Genomic DNA, 19,127 nt, shown 5'->3' on the forward strand with positions numbered 1-19,127 from the left:
ATGAAGCCCCGGAAATTCAAATCCCGGGCTTCATTTGCAAGTGCGGTATGCCTACATTACCCTCCTAGTTCGAATTAGGAGGGTAGTGTAGACATACCCTTATTTTCTGTAGCTTGGATGTCTTTTCTGGGCCCCTCTTGTTTAGATATCTGTGCAGTTGACATATTATGGAGAGTGCTTCAACATCTAAATTAGGGATGTAAGAGACTAGTGATGCGATTTTTTTTTTGCTCTCCCCTCCCCTTGCTGCCTCTATCAGAGAGAGGCAGCAAGGGGCAGGGACCAGGAGATGGTGCCTAGGGGGAGCCCGCTTAAAAGCCAGTTCCCCCAGCACTGTCTCCCTGTGGGGCAGGGGAGATAGAGGTACAGCAGGAAACAGCGTGAGTGGGGACTGAAGTAGTCTGTGCTCATACTGGTTTTGTTGTGATTCTGCTTTTGAAATCCACAAGAGCTCTTGTACATTTCAAAAGCAGAAGCCCTGCAGAGAGTGCAGGGCCAGAGTGGGACTCCCCTGGTGGCCCCATGCTCCCTGTGGGGCTTCCTTTTGAAATGTACAAAGCTCTTGTATATTTCAAAGACTTAGGCGCTGCACTGCCAGTGGGTCCCCTGTTGGCCCCGCGCTTCCTGTGTAGCTTCCACTGTTGAACTATAGCAACTATAACCCCCGCAGGGCTCTTGCTACAATTCAAAGACAGAGACGCTCTTATCGACTAATTTAATAGTCGATGGAAATCCCATTGATTAGTTAGTCTAAAATTTAACATCCCTAATCTAAATTAGTCTTGAAAGGTAAAAAAGTGAAAAAAAAATTATAAAATAACATTTGTTTTAAAAAGTTGCCAGCAAACACATTTTATGTTTACCCACATATTTTGTTACAATATCTTTAATTAAAACAACATTTTTATTTTTTCAAGTACTTCAGAATAACCATTAAAATTAAAATGTAGATACCACAAGGTGTCACTGTAATCCAAGGAACAAAGGAATCTTGACCCCATTTCTTATATTTATACAGATTGGCTATTCCTTGTTAAAACACCAGTAGTGATGTAGTAAGCTGTGTTCTGGGATCATTGGTATTTGACAGAAGCATAACTACACTGATTGTCTATTTATATAACCGTTAAATTAAACAAACAAGAAGTCACAGGGTGATTTATTGGTTTAAATGAAATCGGTTTCATGTTTGAATGAAGGTATGGGATAGTTGAGTTGCAACTACCCCTTACCAAATTGTGAGTGAGTGAACTATTTTAATTTCATAAAGTTACATATACATTGAAATCAAAGTTCGTGTTGCTACATTGTTTGTGTGTGTATATTTAGGGATAGATTTTCATGTTAATGTTTAATATTTGAAAATTTTAAATCTTCAATCAAAAATTGCCACTTGTAATTTTGCAGGATTACAGTTTGCTTCTCATGATCTACTAATTAAATGAATGTCTTCATCTAATTGAAGGTCCAGCCTGGAGATATAAACAAGGCTGCTCTAAATGACATGAGATCTCTATCAGGAGGTGAACGTTCCTTCTCAACAGTTTGTTTCATTCTTTCTCTGTGGTCCATTGCTGAATCTCCTTTCAGATGCTTGGACGAGTTTGATGTCTTCATGGTAAGTAAATTTAAAGTACATCTTTCAGGTTTGCTGGATAAGCTTCCAAGATAATGAAGTGTAGCTCATTTGAAAGATGGTGATAGTTAATTTTGGTTGTAAACCTAATATTTTTCTTCCTTGATGCTAATTAGAGAATACATAAACTTACTCTCTGGTTTTCTAAGTTGGTAGTTAGAAATAAGGCACATACATGTCTGTGTAAGTAAGTCTGACTACTTCAAAATGAGAGTTGAATTAATGAAATAATTCAGAAATATTAATTCCATATAACTTATTATTCTGGCGCTTATCATTTTCTCCAGTCAATAACTTCCTGATAACAGGATTTGCTTAGACAAACTCTGGTCCTAGCTGGCACCCTCACTTGATCAGTGTACAGTTTTGCCTTCACTGGTAGAAGTAGTATAGCAAGTTAGCTTAGTGTTGCTTCTTGGAAATGTGAGGTAGGCTTATATCCCTCTCCATGCTTCTCCACCAGAGTTCTTTCAAAACTATTGAACCACAGATGAATTAGTGCCAGAATACCAATTCTCATTCTGAAATCCATGCTCTCGCTTACCACAGACACATCTGCTTTAGATTGGGGGTCACAGCTCTGGGACCTCACCATGCAGAGAAGATGGATGGTGGATGAACTGTGACTCTACATCAATGTTTGTGAACTTAGGGCAGTCCGCTTCACATCTCGCTTTTCTGCCACATCTTTGAGGTAAGTGCATGGCAGTTGTGACAGAAATACAACTGCCATGTACTGTATCAACAAAGAGGATTGTGCCAAGTCATCTCTCCTCTGTCAGGAAACCCTTTGTTTATGGGATCTGCGCATAGGCCATACTATTCACCGGGAGGCTTCGTACCTCCTGGGAGCCCAGAATTTACTGGCAGATCACCTCAGCTGCTGTTTTTTCCCCCCACAAAGGGTCCATCAGGCCAGATGTTCTCCATACAGTTTTCTGGAAATGGGGGTTTCCCAAACTCAACCTCTTGGCCATGAGATCTTGGCCATGAGGACAGAAGTGTCCTTGCTTCTGCTCATTCTGGAATTTCATCCCAGGGTCAGTAGAAGATGCTTTCCTGATTCCATGTCATACTAGCCTTCTGTACACATTTCCCCCATTCCCATTATTCCACAAGATGCTTCTCAAGCTCTGCCGACGCAGGGCAAATGGTATCCTGATAGCCCCAGTGTGGGCTTGTCAGCACAGGTATCCCACTCTCTTGGAGCTGCCAATACAACCACCAATTCTGTTTCCTCTGCTCCCAGACTTCATCACTCAGGGTTGTGAGTGTCTTTGCCACCTAGAACTCTGCTCTCTTCACCTCACAGCTTGGCAGCTTTGTGTTTAAATCTGAATAAACTAGTCTGCTCAGAGCAAGTTCAACAGGTCCTCCTTAGCATCAGGAAGCCCTCTACTAGGCTCGCTTATTCTGCCAAGTGACAGCATATTTCGTGTTGTTGCCTGAGGTGTAGTTTGTACCTTCTATCTGCTTCTGTGCCTCAAGTTATAGAGTACCTGGTGTCCCTGAAGCAGCAAGGCTTAATGACTTCATTGCTTAAGGTGCACCGTTTTTTCATCTGGCATAGGCTGATCACTCTGTATTCACAAGCCTACTTGTTGGGTGCTTCCTCAAGTGTATGGACAGAGTTCACCCTCTTCCTGCCTGGGTCCTTAACTTGGTCCTCTCAGCATTTACAGGTCTTCCCTTTGAGCTTCTGGCCACATGTTCCTTGGTTTTCCTTTCCATTGAAGGCAGCCTTGCGGTTACCTCTGCTCAGCGAGTATCGGAGCTTTCCATCCTGACATCAGAACCCTTGTATACTGTCTTCCACAAGGACAAGGTTCAACGTTGCCCTCACCCAGCCTTCCTTCCAAAAGTAGTCTCCAGCCTTCCTTCCAAAAGTAGTCTCCTACACTGAGCAGGACATTTTTCTCCTCGTGTTCTACCCTAACTCTCACCAGAACTCACAGGATCAAAGACTGCAGGCATTCGCTTTCTACATCAATCGGTCCAAGTCATTTTGCAAGTCCTCACAGCCATTTGTGGCATGGTGGATCATGTGAAGGGATTTCCTCTCTTTTTGCAGCACATCTCATCTTGTATCACAGCGTCTATCCATGCATGTTATCATCTGGCTAAGGCAGAGGTGGGCAATAATTTTTTGCCAGGGGCCACTTTGGAAATTTTTGAAGTGGCCCTGGGCTGCACAAGAATGGGCAGGGCTAAGATATTTCTCCACTCCCAGACAATGATTGGTCTGGGGGTGAGGGAGTGCCTTAGCCCCCACCCCATGTTCCCCCAAGGTGCCCATGCCCCTTGCGTGGAGGTGACTTCCCTTGCTCCTCCTGCCTCTAGGTCAATTAGGGCCTGGGGGTGGGGGAGCAGTAGGGCCTCCATGGTCAGGATCTACCCGCTTGGCAGCTTGTGGAGGCCCTTTTGCCCACCCCTGGGCTCAGGTCTCTTCACCACCTCTGACAGCATGCTCTACGTGATCCCTGGCTGCTTCTGCAGGTTTCCTGGCTCACATGCCTTTCCGGGAAATCTGCAGAGCCACGGCCTGATCCTTGATGCATACCTTCGTGTCTTGTCCAGAGCAAGCCCCTGTCTGCAATAGGATTGGGCACTCCGCAGACAGGGAATGGTCTGGTGTCTGGAGCAGCCTCTGTCTGTGGGGAGCCCAGGAACCCCACGGGGGCAGGGAGACTGCTCAGCAAAGAGCCCACAGAGGCAGTCCCAGTCCCCATATGGGGGCTGGGAGCCAGCAGAGGTAGTACAAGGAGTGGTCCTCAACCCAGATCCTGACTGTCAGTTAACTGGTTAAACATTAGGTGAACTTAATATTTAATTGATTAACTGGGATGTTACTGTGCATGCTGTATATAAGTGACTGCCAAGCACTCATAAGCATATGCTCAATGGTACGTGATAGCATAAGGTTCTATGCATGTATCCAAAGTGGTAGAAAAAGGTATGAGATATTAAAATACAGTATGTGATTTTGCAGTTGAAGACTGTATCATATTACACACATGCAAAGGGATAGTGTTTATGACCAGTACACAACCCCTGTTGACTTCCTGAATTGCTGTGCTTGACTGTATCCTTAATGTTTTCTTCATGTTGATTTTTTTTAATGGAATTTCAATGTGTTTTTGTTTTAGCAAAGTATCTTCAAGCTTAGTTTAGTCTTTATGGGTGGTTATATTAATAGCTTGTACAGTAATGCTAAATAATAAAATATGTTGCATATCAATAACTGGTCAATCATTTGTTCTCAGGACATGGTTAATAGAAGAATTTCAATGGACATGATGCTCAAGATGGCAGATTCTCAGCGTCATCGACAATTTATTTTGCTCACGCCTCAGAGCATGAGGTAATCATTTTCCCTTAAACTTCCTAGATTGTGTGCTAGAAATGTTAAATAGCTATGTAAGCAAGAAGGCAGTGGACCTTTTTTACAGTGTTTATTACCCCTAGGGTATCAGCATTGAAAGTATTCTTAAATGATTTGGGGAGTTTAAGTAGTGTTTGTTTGCCCTTCCCTACTTCACTCTCCTTCAACAATTTCAAGATACTATGATCACTCGTTCTTAACTGCTATTTTTAGAGAGCTGGCTCAGATGATAATTAGTGTATGTTTGTGAGAGCTGGGAATCACATCCTGTTTTGTAGTAACAGCACTGGTAGCACTAGCTGCCCTGAGTACAAACCTGCCTAAACCTCATGGTTGGAGTTACTATTTTGGATTCAGAAGCTGTTAATTCGTCCCTATTACAAATATTATAGACTGGATTTTATAGCTGCATATATTCTGTTCTCAGAAATTTTCATTTGATAACCAGTGCAATTGTAATTTGCTCCCACCTTGGTAATAAGGTTTCTTCCCTATAGTTCGAAGCCTAGGAATTACTCATCATTTTTGTGCCACCATGTATCAGAAATGCTTTTATGTCTCAGTGAGTCGATAGGTTTGCTTTTCAGTGATCAGTTCTCATGTGTCATTATGTAAAATTGTTTCAGAAAGAGTGGCTGTTGTATCTCCACTTCTAAGATTTGAGCTTGATTCTCATTATACACCTGGGAGTCCCTTTTGAAATTTTTGTTAGAGCATCCTCCTGAGCTTAGTCAAATCAGTCAGGTTAATTACAAACCACTCCTTATTTGGTGGTTACTAAGGATGTAACCAGTTAATCCGCACCTGACCTGGCTGGAGCAGCACCCCACCCACGGTGCGCCGTGGCAGGGGTCTGCTTCAGCCCGGCCAGGCCCACCACTCCACAGCAGGCTGGTTAAACATATAGTTTCAATAGTTAACATTTAAAGCAGTATTTTATGTCCCTAGTGGTTACTAGCCACACTGGTGTCAATAAAGATGTTTGCCCCTTATGTTCATGAACCATGAAGACTTGGGTTGGTGCTTAGCCCTTTTGTGAGAACCCAAGAGACAGGTATAGAATACTGCTTCTATCATCTCCCTTAATGTATGCAGCTGTGTGAGGCAAGGCCCTATCTGTCCTTAATGATGAGGATAACATACTTGGGTCACTGGAAAATTAACAATTAAATACATGTTGGACATAATATTTTTTTTAATTCCTGCTTTGGGAAATGGAGAGTAGGATATCATATGAAATACAATTGACATCTGTCTGAGACTAGTGTCTGTCACTCTGAATAATGTGAGCAGAAATAAATGTTACATGATGTAGACAAAACAGGGAATGTTTTTTTTTCCACAAGAATGTGCCTAAGGTGGAATACAGAGCAAGTTTGTTATAGATGTATCATAGCTGTTCTATCAAGCATTTGGTTTTCTTCAATGAGTTTTAGAAGTTTTTGTTTTGGTTGATCGGTTTTGTTTGTTTTTAAAAGTATTTAATATTTTAAAGTCCCCAATAAACCCAACTCAAGATAATACGGTCCATGTGGTAAAAAAGGAAATACTATAGTGTATATCTAAAAGGAGATCACAAACTTAATCTAATCAAATTAGGTAGCTATAAGAAAAATGTTGACATACCCATCAGGAAAACTTTGTGAGTGTTTTGTGGGTTATTGCCATAAATACAGGGGACTCTTTTTTCCTTGGTAAACAGTAGTTAGAAAAAGTAAAATCATATTATAAGAAGTCAAAATTAGTATTAATAAAGCCCTTAATGCTAATAACTTTTTTGGAATATGGAATGTGAACATGCTTTTCTAATATAAACACTTTAATTCTGACACTAAAACTTTCAAGTAATGTAGTACACAACAGTTCAATATGAGTTTAGTGACAAAACTATTTAACACACTGCCTTCAGTAAGTTACCAGAGGACACAGATGAAATTCAAGCCTTCACATTGAAATGTATTCATTATAGCTGCCTTATTATTAACCTAAAAGCAGACTACAATTATATTCCGTCATAATATTACTTTAAAAACTAATAAGTGTTTGTATAATTTGTGGAATTAGATAGGAATATAGGAATTTACCATTTGATTATATTATTCTAGGTACAGGCAGTCCCCGACTTACGCGGATCCGACTTATGTCGGATCCGCACTTACGAACGGGGCTTTTCTCGCCCCGGAGCTCACGGGGGGCAGGTCGCCACCCGTTTCCTCCGGGGCAAGAAAAGCTTCTCCCGGTCTCCCTGGTCTGCTCGGGGGGTCCAGCAAAGCCGCTGGACCCCCCCAGCAGACCAGGGACACCCGAGCAAAGCTGCCGCCTGGGCGGCTTTGCTCGTTTGCCCGGGAGCAAAGCTGCCCACGCAGCGGGACCCCCGCCGCCTGGGCGGCTTTGCTCCTGTCCCCCTGGTCTGCTGGGGGGGGTCCAGAAAAGCCGCTGGACCCCCCCAGCAGACCAGGGGGACAGGAGCAAAGCCGCCCAGGCGGCAGGGGTCCCGCCGCCTGGGCAGCTTTGCTCGTGTCTCCCTGGTCTGCTGGGGGGGGGAGGGGGCGCAGCTAGTGCGGGCCCCCCCCCCAGCAGACCAGGCTTTTGTTGCGGGACGCCTCGGGTAGAGCAGCTGGGGTGCTGCCGGGTTGGTCCTGTGGGAACCTACCGGGCAGCGCCCCAGCTGTTCTGTCCCAGGCTCCAGATTCAGCAGCTGTTGAAACTGATCAGGCTCATTCCAGGAAGCTGGGGGCAGAGCAACTCTGCCTCCGGCTTCCTGTAGTCAGCCCCTGGTCAGTTTCAGTGGCAGCAGCTGAATCTGGAGCCAGTTCCGACTTACATACAAATTCAACTTAAGAACAAACCTATAGTCCCTATCTTGTACGTAACCCGGGGACTGCCTGTATATTGTTTCATATGTTTTTAAGTGAAGTTATAAAATGAGACTTCATATTATTTTTGTTAAAGTATATGAATTTAATTATAGTATGAATATTGGGGAACACTAATATAATGGAAACCAAAGTACAAAAAGTACAGTTAAGGATTTTGTGGAACAGCCTCTGGTCCACAATTTAAAGACTGGATTGTACATACGCATATGTGCATAACTGTACTTAAGTTGAATGTGACTGCAGCATCGGGATCTAAGGGACGTTTATACATTAAAGGGTGTTTGACAACTAATTTCATTTCTCTTAGAGTTTGTACTTTCAGTTTAAAATTCCATTTGTACAGCTCATGGAATCTTCTATATTTTAAAGTTTGGGGGATGGAATAAAAGTGGTATTAATTGTGACATAAAATATAGAGAGTTCACTGCTCGAGGTAAAGATCATGGGTTACCATCTTGGACATATTGATATCTGTGGAAACTTTGCTATTCACTTCAATAGGGCCAGGATTTCACTCCATAGTACTGTTTTCTATGATCAAAGAATGAAGTGCTAGACAGTCATGTTGGCAGACACATTAACTCATTGATAAAGAGAATTGTTTAAATTGTGTGTTTTGTTTCTAGTTCCCTTCCTACGAGTAGCCTTATTCGGATCCTCCGAATGCAAGACCCTGAAAGAGGACAAACAACTCTAAATTTTCAGCATAGACATCAAGAAGAGGAAGAAGACTAAAATTAATAAATATTTTGTCACATTATGCTATTCCTAATGTTCAGATTTTTTTAGTATAAATGTATATAATTTATATGTCTGTAATATTAAGGGCTTATCTGTACATATGATGCAGCAGCATACATAGTGGGGGTAGGATTTCTAAAGCATACCAACATGTTGTGCACTAGTTGGTCTGCGTATACCCTACTGGTACACTAAAATTTCCCTAATGCACTTTGCTCCACAGTTCATTTAGCCAAACATGTATTTTCTTCTGATTTCAGGTTAGGAGAATTTAATTAAAAGATATTTCTAGTTGGAGGAGAAAGCTCCTTTATATTTTTATAGTGAAACAGTTTTGTAATACAAATGTAAATGACGTGTATAATTTTAGTAAAATTACAATTCAGTTTAAAAAAAGTTTGGTTCGCTGGAAAAAATTAAATGAAAATGTTCATTTTGTTAAACTTTCTTCTTTATCTGCCACATACTGGAGATTCAAAGATGAGATATACATTTTGGGCTTTTCTGAAAAATTGAAATATATTTTATATATAATTATGCTGGAGAAAAATCATTTAAAAATTCTTTTAAAACGGATATAAGTAGTAATGCATTTATAGATATTTAAAAATAAAAAGTGTTCAAGTACATATAAATTCTGCTAGGCTTTTATTTTTCAACACTGTTCAAGAAGATGTTAAAATGTAACTCAATATGTTCAGTTTTCAAGATTGGATTTTGCTTTATCAAGCATAGAACCATGGGGCATTCAAGCAGTTTCTGTGATTTGTTTTGAGTATATCAGCAGTGTTTACATATTTAACTGTGGGAATATTTGCAGTATCTTGCCTCGCTATTTTAAGAACAGAACTACTTATGTGTGAAAGTATAACAAAGAAATAGGTACTGAAATTTTTGCACAATTCTTTTAAAATTTGTCTTCTCACCCAAAATTACATAATGTTAGACATTTTATTAGGTAATACATTCAATTAAAATGTAAAATGTGTATGGTGTAATATCAGAAATATCCATACAAAAAATCTAACAGTATAGGCAGGACAACTTGCGCTTTCCAGTGGGGTGGTGGGGAGCAAGTGAGGGCAGCCAACTTCAGCAATGTTTCTGAGTATGTTCAGTACGAGACAAGAAGCAAATTGAGAGGAGGGAAGGACACAACTTTTCAGTGTACCACCCAGGCATCACCTCTAACTATAGGTAGCTGTCATCCTAATGTTAAAAGGTCTGTACTGCTGTGTTTGCATGCTTTGTTGGTGCTATAGAATGGGAGAAAACACATTAGCTTAATTGCTGTAATGTCTGAGTTTCTGAACCAGGCAAGTTGTTGCCTAAATGGAAGGAAACCAAACTCTTCCTAACTTAACTGCCAAGTATATTTGAACACTTTTACTATATTTGTAAAAATCAGTTGGAACATACATGTACAGTTCTCAAATGGAAGTAGATTTGCTATATCTAGAACAAGATTCTTAAATTTCAGTATACATTCTCATTACTAAAAAGTGCAGAATTTGTTGACAAAATAATCTTTGACTGGAAAAATATGCTCCCAAGCGGTTCTCTTTATATACCATTTGAAGCGCTTGGAGCATCAGCATAATAAAACTAGCAACATCACCTTTTAGGACGTTAGATCCCTGATTCTATTTAAACAAAGCATGTACAGATTGAACCTCTGATCTGGATTTCTCATATCCAGTAACACCCTTGGTTTGGCGCTGTCGATGACCTCACAGGTGCTCTGGGGCACTCTCAGGGAAAAAAACAGATGGCTGGGGCCAGGAACATTGCCAGACTAAGGAAGAACGGAGCCCCTAGACCTTAAATGACATATGCTCTATAGAATGTGAGAAAATATGCAAAATTAAAGACAGTTATGTTTACTAAAATGTATATCAGGATTAAGATCCATGTGCAATAGACTGTAAATTTACAGTAGTTTACTTTTTTTTGCTTTTGTACAGTTCTGCTTCTGATTTTGTACTATAAGTAAGAACAATAGTACAGTGTTAACACATGCAGGCATATTATACAATAACCTTACTGCTTTGCTTTTGCTGTTGCACAATGTAGAGGGAGGTGCTGCTTTAAAAATAAAAAAAGTTTTTGATTAGAAATTACTTAACATTTTTCGAATAACCAGCTATTTTAATTATTTTTTTTCCATTTTGATGACAAATTTAAAATTTGTCCAGAAAAGCTATTTTACTTTATCTGACTTAGAATCATAGAGCTGGAAGAGACCTCAGGAGGTCATCTAGTCCAGTCCCCTGCCCCAAAGTAGGACTAGTCCCAACTAAATCATCCCATCCAGGGCTTTGTCAAACTGAGGCTTAAAAACCTCTTGGGATGGAGATTCCACCACCTCCCGAGGTAACCCATTCTAGTGCTTCACCACCCTCCTACTGAAACAGTTTTTCCTAATATCCAATCTAGACCTCCCGCACTGTAATTTAAGACCATTGCTCCTTGTTCTGCCATCCGTCACTTCTGAGAACAGCCTCTCTCTCCATGCTCTTTGGAACCTCCAGTCAGGAAGTTCAGTGGTCCAACTTTTCTTTAGCTTCAGGAGGGTGAGAGTTTCCCTATGGACTTATATTTCCATAGTGCTTTTGCATAAAGTATAGAAGTAACAAAGCAGTAGACAACTGAATTGATTCTGATCAGAAGGTGATGAAACTAATAGTGTGTTTCATGGGAAGATATTATGGTGAAGAATCTTCAACATATATAGACATGTAAATCCAATGTTTCCTGCCTTACTACTTATTCATTGACTTGTTTGGAGATGTTTATGACTTCAAGCGTAGAGCCCATCTTGGGTTTTTTTACTCCAGAAATGCAGAGATTATTTGCCTTGTTTTTTGAGGCATGATTTGCAGAATGACAGAACTGTAAAGGCACTAGAGCTTCGCTATCTTTTCCCAACTGGCAAACATGGCTAGTGTGCATGCATTGTATTTTTTTGTCGCTTCTGTAATCCTGTAAAGCATGTTAAAAGAAATCAAAGGCTAATAAACTTAAGAGGGTTTTAGTGAGCTGGACGAGTGAGATGTTACCTCTAGTCATTCCAAAAAGTTCCAGCCATATAATGAACATATTATATGACTGAGCTGCTTATCTACTTTCTCATTGATTTTCTACTATCCTCTTTGCTTATTTTTGTTTTATCTCATTGATATTACAATGCTATGTGGGGTAAACAAGGCAGAGTTAGGCCAGCTGTAGATCAAGAGAATGGGTGCTGCTTTGATTTAGAGAGCGCTTAGAAAATTATTTAAGTAAAAGAGGATTGATATTCTGGCTGACTAGAAATCTAAAATTATACTTTCAATTTCTGGGTGAAATGATGCAATACTTTAACAATTGTCAGAAAATAAAGCAATCCCTTTTCTTCCAATGTGTGTTTTGAATTAGTAGCTTTGAAAATGCTCACCTAATAATGCTTATAGTTGTTGAATCTTAAACTTCTAATGACTGTGTTGATGCTTCTCTCTGAGGAGTTAATTTTGAGTGAGAACCTTACCCATATTTGTATGTCAATTGTCAGTTTTCTCCTTCATAATCAAAACTTTTGAGGAAGTCTGTCTCCTATCATATTGCTGTTTTTTCTTCTGTGAATTATACTGTAGAAAGGAATATTTCAGCAAAAGGAGGATTTGCTGACAGTGCCACATATTAGGGAAACCAGATACAATGAAACCTTTGTTATCCGGCACACTGTTTACCAGAAAACTTTGTTAACCAGCATTGCCCCCAGCCATGATACTGTCACATCTTCAGGCGCACAGGCCTGGCTTGGTTTACCATGATTGGCTTAACAATGTATTTAAGAAGTACTAATCATCTTTAACTCAAAATAGAAATGTGAGACCAACTGCCTCACACTACAAAACTACCAACATTTAAAAACTTGAATTTTACTGTTATTGTACATTCATTTTTCCTAGGTTGATGGGACCCTCAGATAACTAGAATTTTTAGATAACCAGAACACCCTAATTCCCCTAGCATGCCAGATAACACAGGTTTTACTGTACTGGAATACCTGTGGATAAGGAAGAATTTTGTGGGTGAGCTCTCTTGTGTTCTTACCAGCTATTTTCTTTCTGACTTGTACAGATGAGAATCTGTCCCTACTGATGCATTTGAGAACCACAGTATTTGATTTCATATAAGACGATTAATCAAATAAGGCAGTTTGGATAAGAATTAAGTTCTATTTCCAGTTCAATTTACATTGTTTTCATAGTGAAGTATTTTCCAGCTTTGTAGTGGCAGATTCTTGTAGTGACTGAATCATATTTTTTTCCTACAATAGCAACATGCTAAAAATGTGAAATAAGAATTAGGGGGGGAAAGTCAAATGTTATAAATTTATTTTGGGACATATATTGCAACCTCTTCAGAAGCTTTTGAAAATTCAAGCAGAAATCATTCTACTTCCAATAAAACTTTTTTAAACTTCCAGTAAAACAATATTTTAAACGTATATATACTTTTTAATTAAGGGAACATTTTAGCAGGATTTACTTAACTTTGTTTATACTGCATTCCTCTGACATAGCTCTTTCCAGATTGAAAGGATGCAAATGAGGTAAGAATTAAGGCAAACCTAAAAGGCATGCAAATGAATTACATTTATATTCACTGACAATACAAGCACATGTGTGGATCAGACTCGTGAACTGAGGAACTTTTGCCTCTGTCTGTCCAGTACTACTTTACAGCAGAATGGTGACATGGTTTATAATCAACAGTTACATTACCATGGGAAGTCAGTGCCACTAACATTACTCAGGCTAGGAGACACATAGCTAGCATCAGTAAAACGAACAATCAATAGTATAATTTCACTGCAGCACGGTACTGCTGCACAGGCTTCAGAGGAATAGGACTGTTATGAAATGACATTGCACACATCACATTGTGGCAGTTTATTTTTATAATATATACTTTTAAAATTCTTTAGCAAATGACATTCTCATGCACACAAGTGTTTCAAACACAAGAAGCAAGTCCATTTATAGGTAGTCCAAGCAATTTTTGTGTGTGGAAATAGCTGCAAACTGAATGGAACATCTAAACTTCTGTGCAGTCCATAATGCATTTTACATTAGCTCATTTTTGAATGTCACACTGCAGGAGTAATACAATGGAAGGATCACTCTTTGCAGCTTCTTTGAATTCATCCAGTGTGATCTGGTCATCTTTGTTCTTATCCATCTTGCTGAAAATCTTGTCTACTCGTTGCTCTGGCGTGAGACCATCCTCATTCATTTTCATCATTATCACAGTACCCACCATCTTGTAAATGGCCTTTGGAAAGAAAGCAAAGGAAAATAATTTTTAAAAATCAAAATTTGGAGTAAGTATAATTAAGTGGCATTAGTACATAGTTCTAGGTGTCATGATTATATGCAGACATGATTTTCTAGTTTGAGAATGTGATTATACCTTAAATTTAGTTTTTAAAAATCCCAAATACATTTTCTTCTGACAAGGAATAACAACCTTCTAAATATTTCAATTAAATTGATATACTGTATATACAATTTTCTTAAAAAATGCTTATTCCATTTGGTACATTAGAACTAATTTGATTCTTCAAGCAACTGAACAGCAAATTTATGATTTTCTGAGTAAGCGAGTTTCCAGTTACAAGTGGATGCATAGTTCTATTTACGACAATCCAATAGACATGTTGTTATGTAGTATTCAAAAAAACTAGAACACAACTGCAGTTCAGATGATCTATACTCTGGATCAGATGTATATGCATTTCTGGAATTTGAGGTTAACAACAAACATCAGCTCTTTGAAACATTTTAAACAGTATTTGACTGATCCGTTTCCTATAATCATGTGTTAGGGTTTCTTTTCTTTTGTTTGTTTTTGGTACAAGATTCATCTTGGTCTTGTAAGAAATTACATGGTAATTTGTTACACTTGACCAAGAATGAAAAGATTTTTCCATCAGGTAAAGATTTAAGCTTGTTTTAGAACTCTGAGTTTTAGAATTACTATTTTGAGGGCCTAGAGGTGTTCAGCTGTACTGTTTCACAGACAGAAAATTATCAAATGTACCTTTGTTAAAATTTAAATACACACAGGTGTGCACACTGCATAACCCTCAGAAATCATAGAAACTTTTTTTAAAATCAGTATGCTAATTGCTTTGAAAAACAACACTAAATGATGGCTCTGCATTACATCTTTATTAAAATGGAGGTCAACTGAAAGTCTGGATAAGTGTCGGGATATTCCAGTGTCCATGAAATACCTATTTTAGATTATGGAAAGTTTTGTTCAACTGGAAATACTACTGTTTTGAGTCTCTGAATAAGCTACTATATGTACTAACATTTCAAAGTTGATATTCTACACCTCAGTAATCACTAATTTGGCAACATTTTAAAGCTACTTTGACTACACATTTTTATGATGGAGGCACCTAGTTACTAATAGAATTAGCACTCAGTGTTGGATAGATACGTTCTAACTATATAATGTGTTTTGAGATGCAAACTCTTTGGTGAAAGAAATTGTTTAACGCTAGGTTAGATTTCAGTATTATCAGCCCAGCTTGTATAGAAATAGAAGTTTTTTGTGCATATGCTATGTTTTTTGCGCAATCTTCTGATGAGCTAGCACACCAACCATTGCGTGTTTGTATCAGGAAGTGTTTGTGTAATGCCTTATGGAAAACATTTGCACAAATTGTTTGTAATATGTCTTACCTCTATAATTTCCAGCATCTCCACTCTTGTAATTTTACCATCTCCATCTAAATCATACATATTAAAGGCCCAGTTTAATTTCTGTTCAAAACTACCCCTTGAGGTGATGGACAATGCACAGATGAACTCTCTGAAGTCAATGGTTCCATCGCCGTTCTTATCAAAGGTTCTGAAGGCATGTTGGGCAAATTTTGAAGCATCTCCATATGGAAAAAACTGCAAAATGAAATATAAATGTAGTTATGGGATGGTCATGGGAAAATGTTCATACAAAAATATTAAAATGAAAATATAAAATTATTTGAAAATCACAGTAAGTGTTCATAAATGCTTCAATGTATCAGAAATAATCCAGTATAAAGGCTTACTACTTAAAAATGATTCCTAGTAAAGCATCGAGCACTTCTCATAAAAAGAAAAAAAAAAGTTTACCACAAGGATGTGTTACTGCTATTTTATCCCAATCCAATACCCATCTTCAAAGATAACTTTTAACCTTATCATTCTTAAAGTGCAGCTATACACTGAGAAGTGATTTGTAAATAAAAATGATGGCACTAAGGGAGCTATCATTCCATGTTTGTGGCAGCAACTTACACAGGAAATTTTCTTAGTTTACATGTAAAGAGATGTTTACTATCTTCCAGCTTTGCAAATGTAACTTGTCATCTGAAACCAAAGTTGAGTTCTTTCTGGATCTCAGTAATATTCTGCAATTGAAAAATGTACCATAATCTGATTCGAGATTAAGTCAATAAGGGTTTTGTCATCAAATGCAGCATTCAGCCATTAGTTAACAATTCTGTTGCTGGTGGATTCTATTCTAGCTTTAATAATTCCAATTCTCGTGGTGGTGAATAGCAATGAATACCTGACATTTGTGAGAGGGGCAAGTAAACATCTTTGACTTGAATAAAATATGATAGGGTGATATTTTAGAGATTCTTTCTGGTCATAACTGCCTTTTACAGTGAGTGCCTTTAAATGGAGTATGGCTCATCAGTAAAAGGAAGAAGGAATTATTGTAACAGTTGCAATAAATACCACAAGTTCAGATGAACAGTACTCTATATTTAAATTGAGTATTTTTGCTGTTAAAAAGCAGTCATTTTTGTTTTTTATTATAACAAATTCCACACGTGCAGTGCAAAATCAAGAACATATGTTTCCTTATGCTGAGTCCTGGGGTGGGGATTCCAGTAACTTTCATGTCCTACTCACTGGAATTCTCTCCCTCATAGGCTCAGTGCAAGAAAATATTCATAAAGGATGTTTTCAAACTCAAGTTCCATTGTTCTCAATGGGATTTCAACTAAGTGCTTCCTGGCTCTGGACATCCCAGAAACCTTTTCCATTTGTAAATACAGGGAGCAGTGGCTTTTGGCCCCACAGTGAGCTCCCTGTAGCTCTCAAACTCACTACTGGGGCTGTGAGCTGTTATGAGCTTTCTGCAGCTCCCAGCCTCCACCACCTGCCTCCCTCTATGCAGGATAGGAGACCTGCAAATAGTGATTCCGCAAATCGCAAGGGTCTCTAGGTTCCTGCATCCCAGTACGTTAGGATCCAGTTGAGATCTCTGGATACTGCCATGATATAAGTCCACAAAGGGGATGGGGAGAAGACCCTTTCAGTGTTTCATCTTAACTAATGTTGAATATGAGCTGGTCATTTTGGAACCAGCACTCCTATTGCAGCCTGGGAATAGCTTTAAATCCTGGTCCTGAGCCTTAAACCACAAGACCAACCCCTGAATGCAACTGTAGCATATATATATATAATGTGGTACAAGTTGTATGGGGCTATATACTCTGCCTGTGCCCTCTAGAACAGAGCTAGTGACAAACACTACATTCAAAAGCATGAAAGGGTTGTGGGACTGAGCAAGGCAGGCCTTGGATCTAGAGGCCTAACATCCTGCTGTGCACATCTTATCAGCAATTTCTCCCTTTCTGGAGATACTACAGTCCTCCAGATCCAGTTGCAGGGGTGAAGCAGAGAGGGCCACAACAGGATTCCTTATAACCTTTGTCCTGCTGCCAGCACAACCCCGCTACTTAGTGTACTGGGATTAGGCTGTACACCTCACTGAACAGAGAGCATGTTAAAAGATTCTTGTTGGCATGTGTGAATAGCCATTTTTATCACTTGAAAGTGGGCCCTTCATCAGGTAAATAACTTGCATAATTTCAGGCTAAAGCTACCATTACAAAGTACAATATATTTTAATCATTCACATTCCAAAAGCTGCACTAATAAAGTACGTCCACACTGCACCTGGGAGTGAGCCTCCCAGCATTGCCACCACAGACTTACATTAGCAGGGCTCTCATTAAAGCCAACTGGTTAGAGACTACATAGGCGTTATTCAGTCCTGGAGGTCTTGAGAAGCTGGGCACCACCTCCAGTCCCAACAGCTACACAGCTATTTTAACATGAGCACCACTATCACAAGTCAGTGTACCTGAACTGGGGGTTTTCTCCCAGATGCAGTGTAGACATTGTTGTACAAGTCCTGTTCTCTGTTTTCCAAATGGCTGCATTTTACACAGACCTTGCATAGGTGTAAGTGGCTATGCAAGGTTTAAGTGGAGCATTGGGCTTGAAATCTTCAGCCATATATGCAGTTAAGCCTCAAGCAGGCATCTTGTCAGAGCTAGATGAAAAAATTCAGTGTGATTATCTTGATGCCCTATTTTTATTCTGACCTCTACATGCACTTTGCTGTAGTGCTGAATGAGCTGATGAACAATGTTGCTTTCCTTGTGTTTGCCTAAAGGATATTTGTATAGCAGGCTGTTTTCCAACTTGTCAAATATTCATGGTGCATGGCATTACAGTCTCCCACCAATAATGACAGCAGCAATGTTAGGAACAAAACGAACTCAACAACATGTTGCCTGTGATATGTGTTGCCATGGAATAGTGCAGTGGTCCCAAACTATTCAGGGTTGTCTCTTGCCACTGAGTGCAAGGCAGTCAGTCACAGGCATTGGGCTGGGAAACCAGCTAGAGCCAGGCGCAATCTACTGTCAGCGGGGCCAACAGTGGGCCCCCAGACAAAGATCCATGTCCCAGAATGGGGCGGGGCCAGAGCTGCCAGCTCTCTGTGCCACCCGGAACATGGCGTTTGCCTCCCTCAACCCTCAGAGCAGCGTAGAGCACATGATACAGCATTCCAGCAGCAATTTAAAGGCCAACGGCTCCGCCTGCCATTGCTGCTGCAGCAACGCAATTGCCTCTCCACCATCTGTCGGCAGGCCTGTATGGGAACAGTTTTCCAGTTAGTTATGAATATACCCCATAGAGTTGTTCCATTTAGGAGTTTGTGAAGAAAACTAGAGTCTCATAGAAATCTAGCATCTGAGGCTTTAAGAAAAACACCAGCTATTGAGAACCAAGATACAATTGTACAAAATGGCAAAACTGTACCAAGTTGTATAAACATGGGGGGGAAGGGATCTAGGGGCAATGAAAACTCAGAGCCAGCCCCAATGTCAATTCCACACAAGTTCTGCAAACCACATCAGCACAAATATTCTAATATTAAATATATTACAGTCACGCTGTTTCACGTTGATTGTTTCAACAAGAGCATGGTGATGAGTCAACCCCTGGAGACAATTAGAATGAGCCTAATTCTACCTCGGCTGGAGTCTCTGGGAGCAAAGTTAAACTCACATGAAATGCTTTTGAAAAACTCACCCATCATCCTACTGGCTGGCCTACTGCAGAGTGAGTCAGGGACATTG

The 19,127-nt window shown here is 39.7% G+C and overlaps 2 protein-coding genes across 8 annotated transcripts in view; one reads left to right on the plus strand and one right to left on the minus strand.

The window, feature by feature from the left end:
• Nucleotides 1-15,689, plus strand: part of SMC6 (structural maintenance of chromosomes 6) — a 117,745-nt gene extending 102,056 nt beyond the window's left edge. For both annotated transcript variants that reach the window (XM_075923452.1, XM_075923451.1), the window contains exons 25-27: nucleotides 1,466-1,618; nucleotides 4,900-4,997; nucleotides 8,524-15,689. In XM_075923452.1, the coding sequence (XP_075779567.1) occupies nucleotides 1,466-1,618; nucleotides 4,900-4,997; nucleotides 8,524-8,632 (360 nt within the window). In that variant the 3' untranslated portion in view covers nucleotides 8,633-15,689. The remainder of the gene's footprint in view (nucleotides 1-1,465; nucleotides 1,619-4,899; nucleotides 4,998-8,523) is intronic.
• Nucleotides 13,760-19,127, minus strand: part of VSNL1 (visinin like 1) — a 141,979-nt gene continuing 136,611 nt past the window's right edge. For all 6 annotated transcript variants that reach the window (XM_006137590.4, XM_006137589.4, XM_006137588.4 and 3 more), the window contains 2 exons: nucleotides 15,379-15,594; nucleotides 13,760-13,957 (listed from right to left, as the gene is read on the minus strand). In XM_006137590.4, the coding sequence (XP_006137652.1) occupies nucleotides 13,760-13,957; nucleotides 15,379-15,594 (414 nt within the window). The remainder of the gene's footprint in view (nucleotides 13,958-15,378; nucleotides 15,595-19,127) is intronic.

This window comes from Pelodiscus sinensis, chromosome 3 (assembly GCF_049634645.1).
Source record: "Pelodiscus sinensis isolate JC-2024 chromosome 3, ASM4963464v1, whole genome shotgun sequence".
Taxonomy (NCBI): domain Eukaryota; kingdom Metazoa; phylum Chordata; order Testudines; family Trionychidae; genus Pelodiscus; species Pelodiscus sinensis.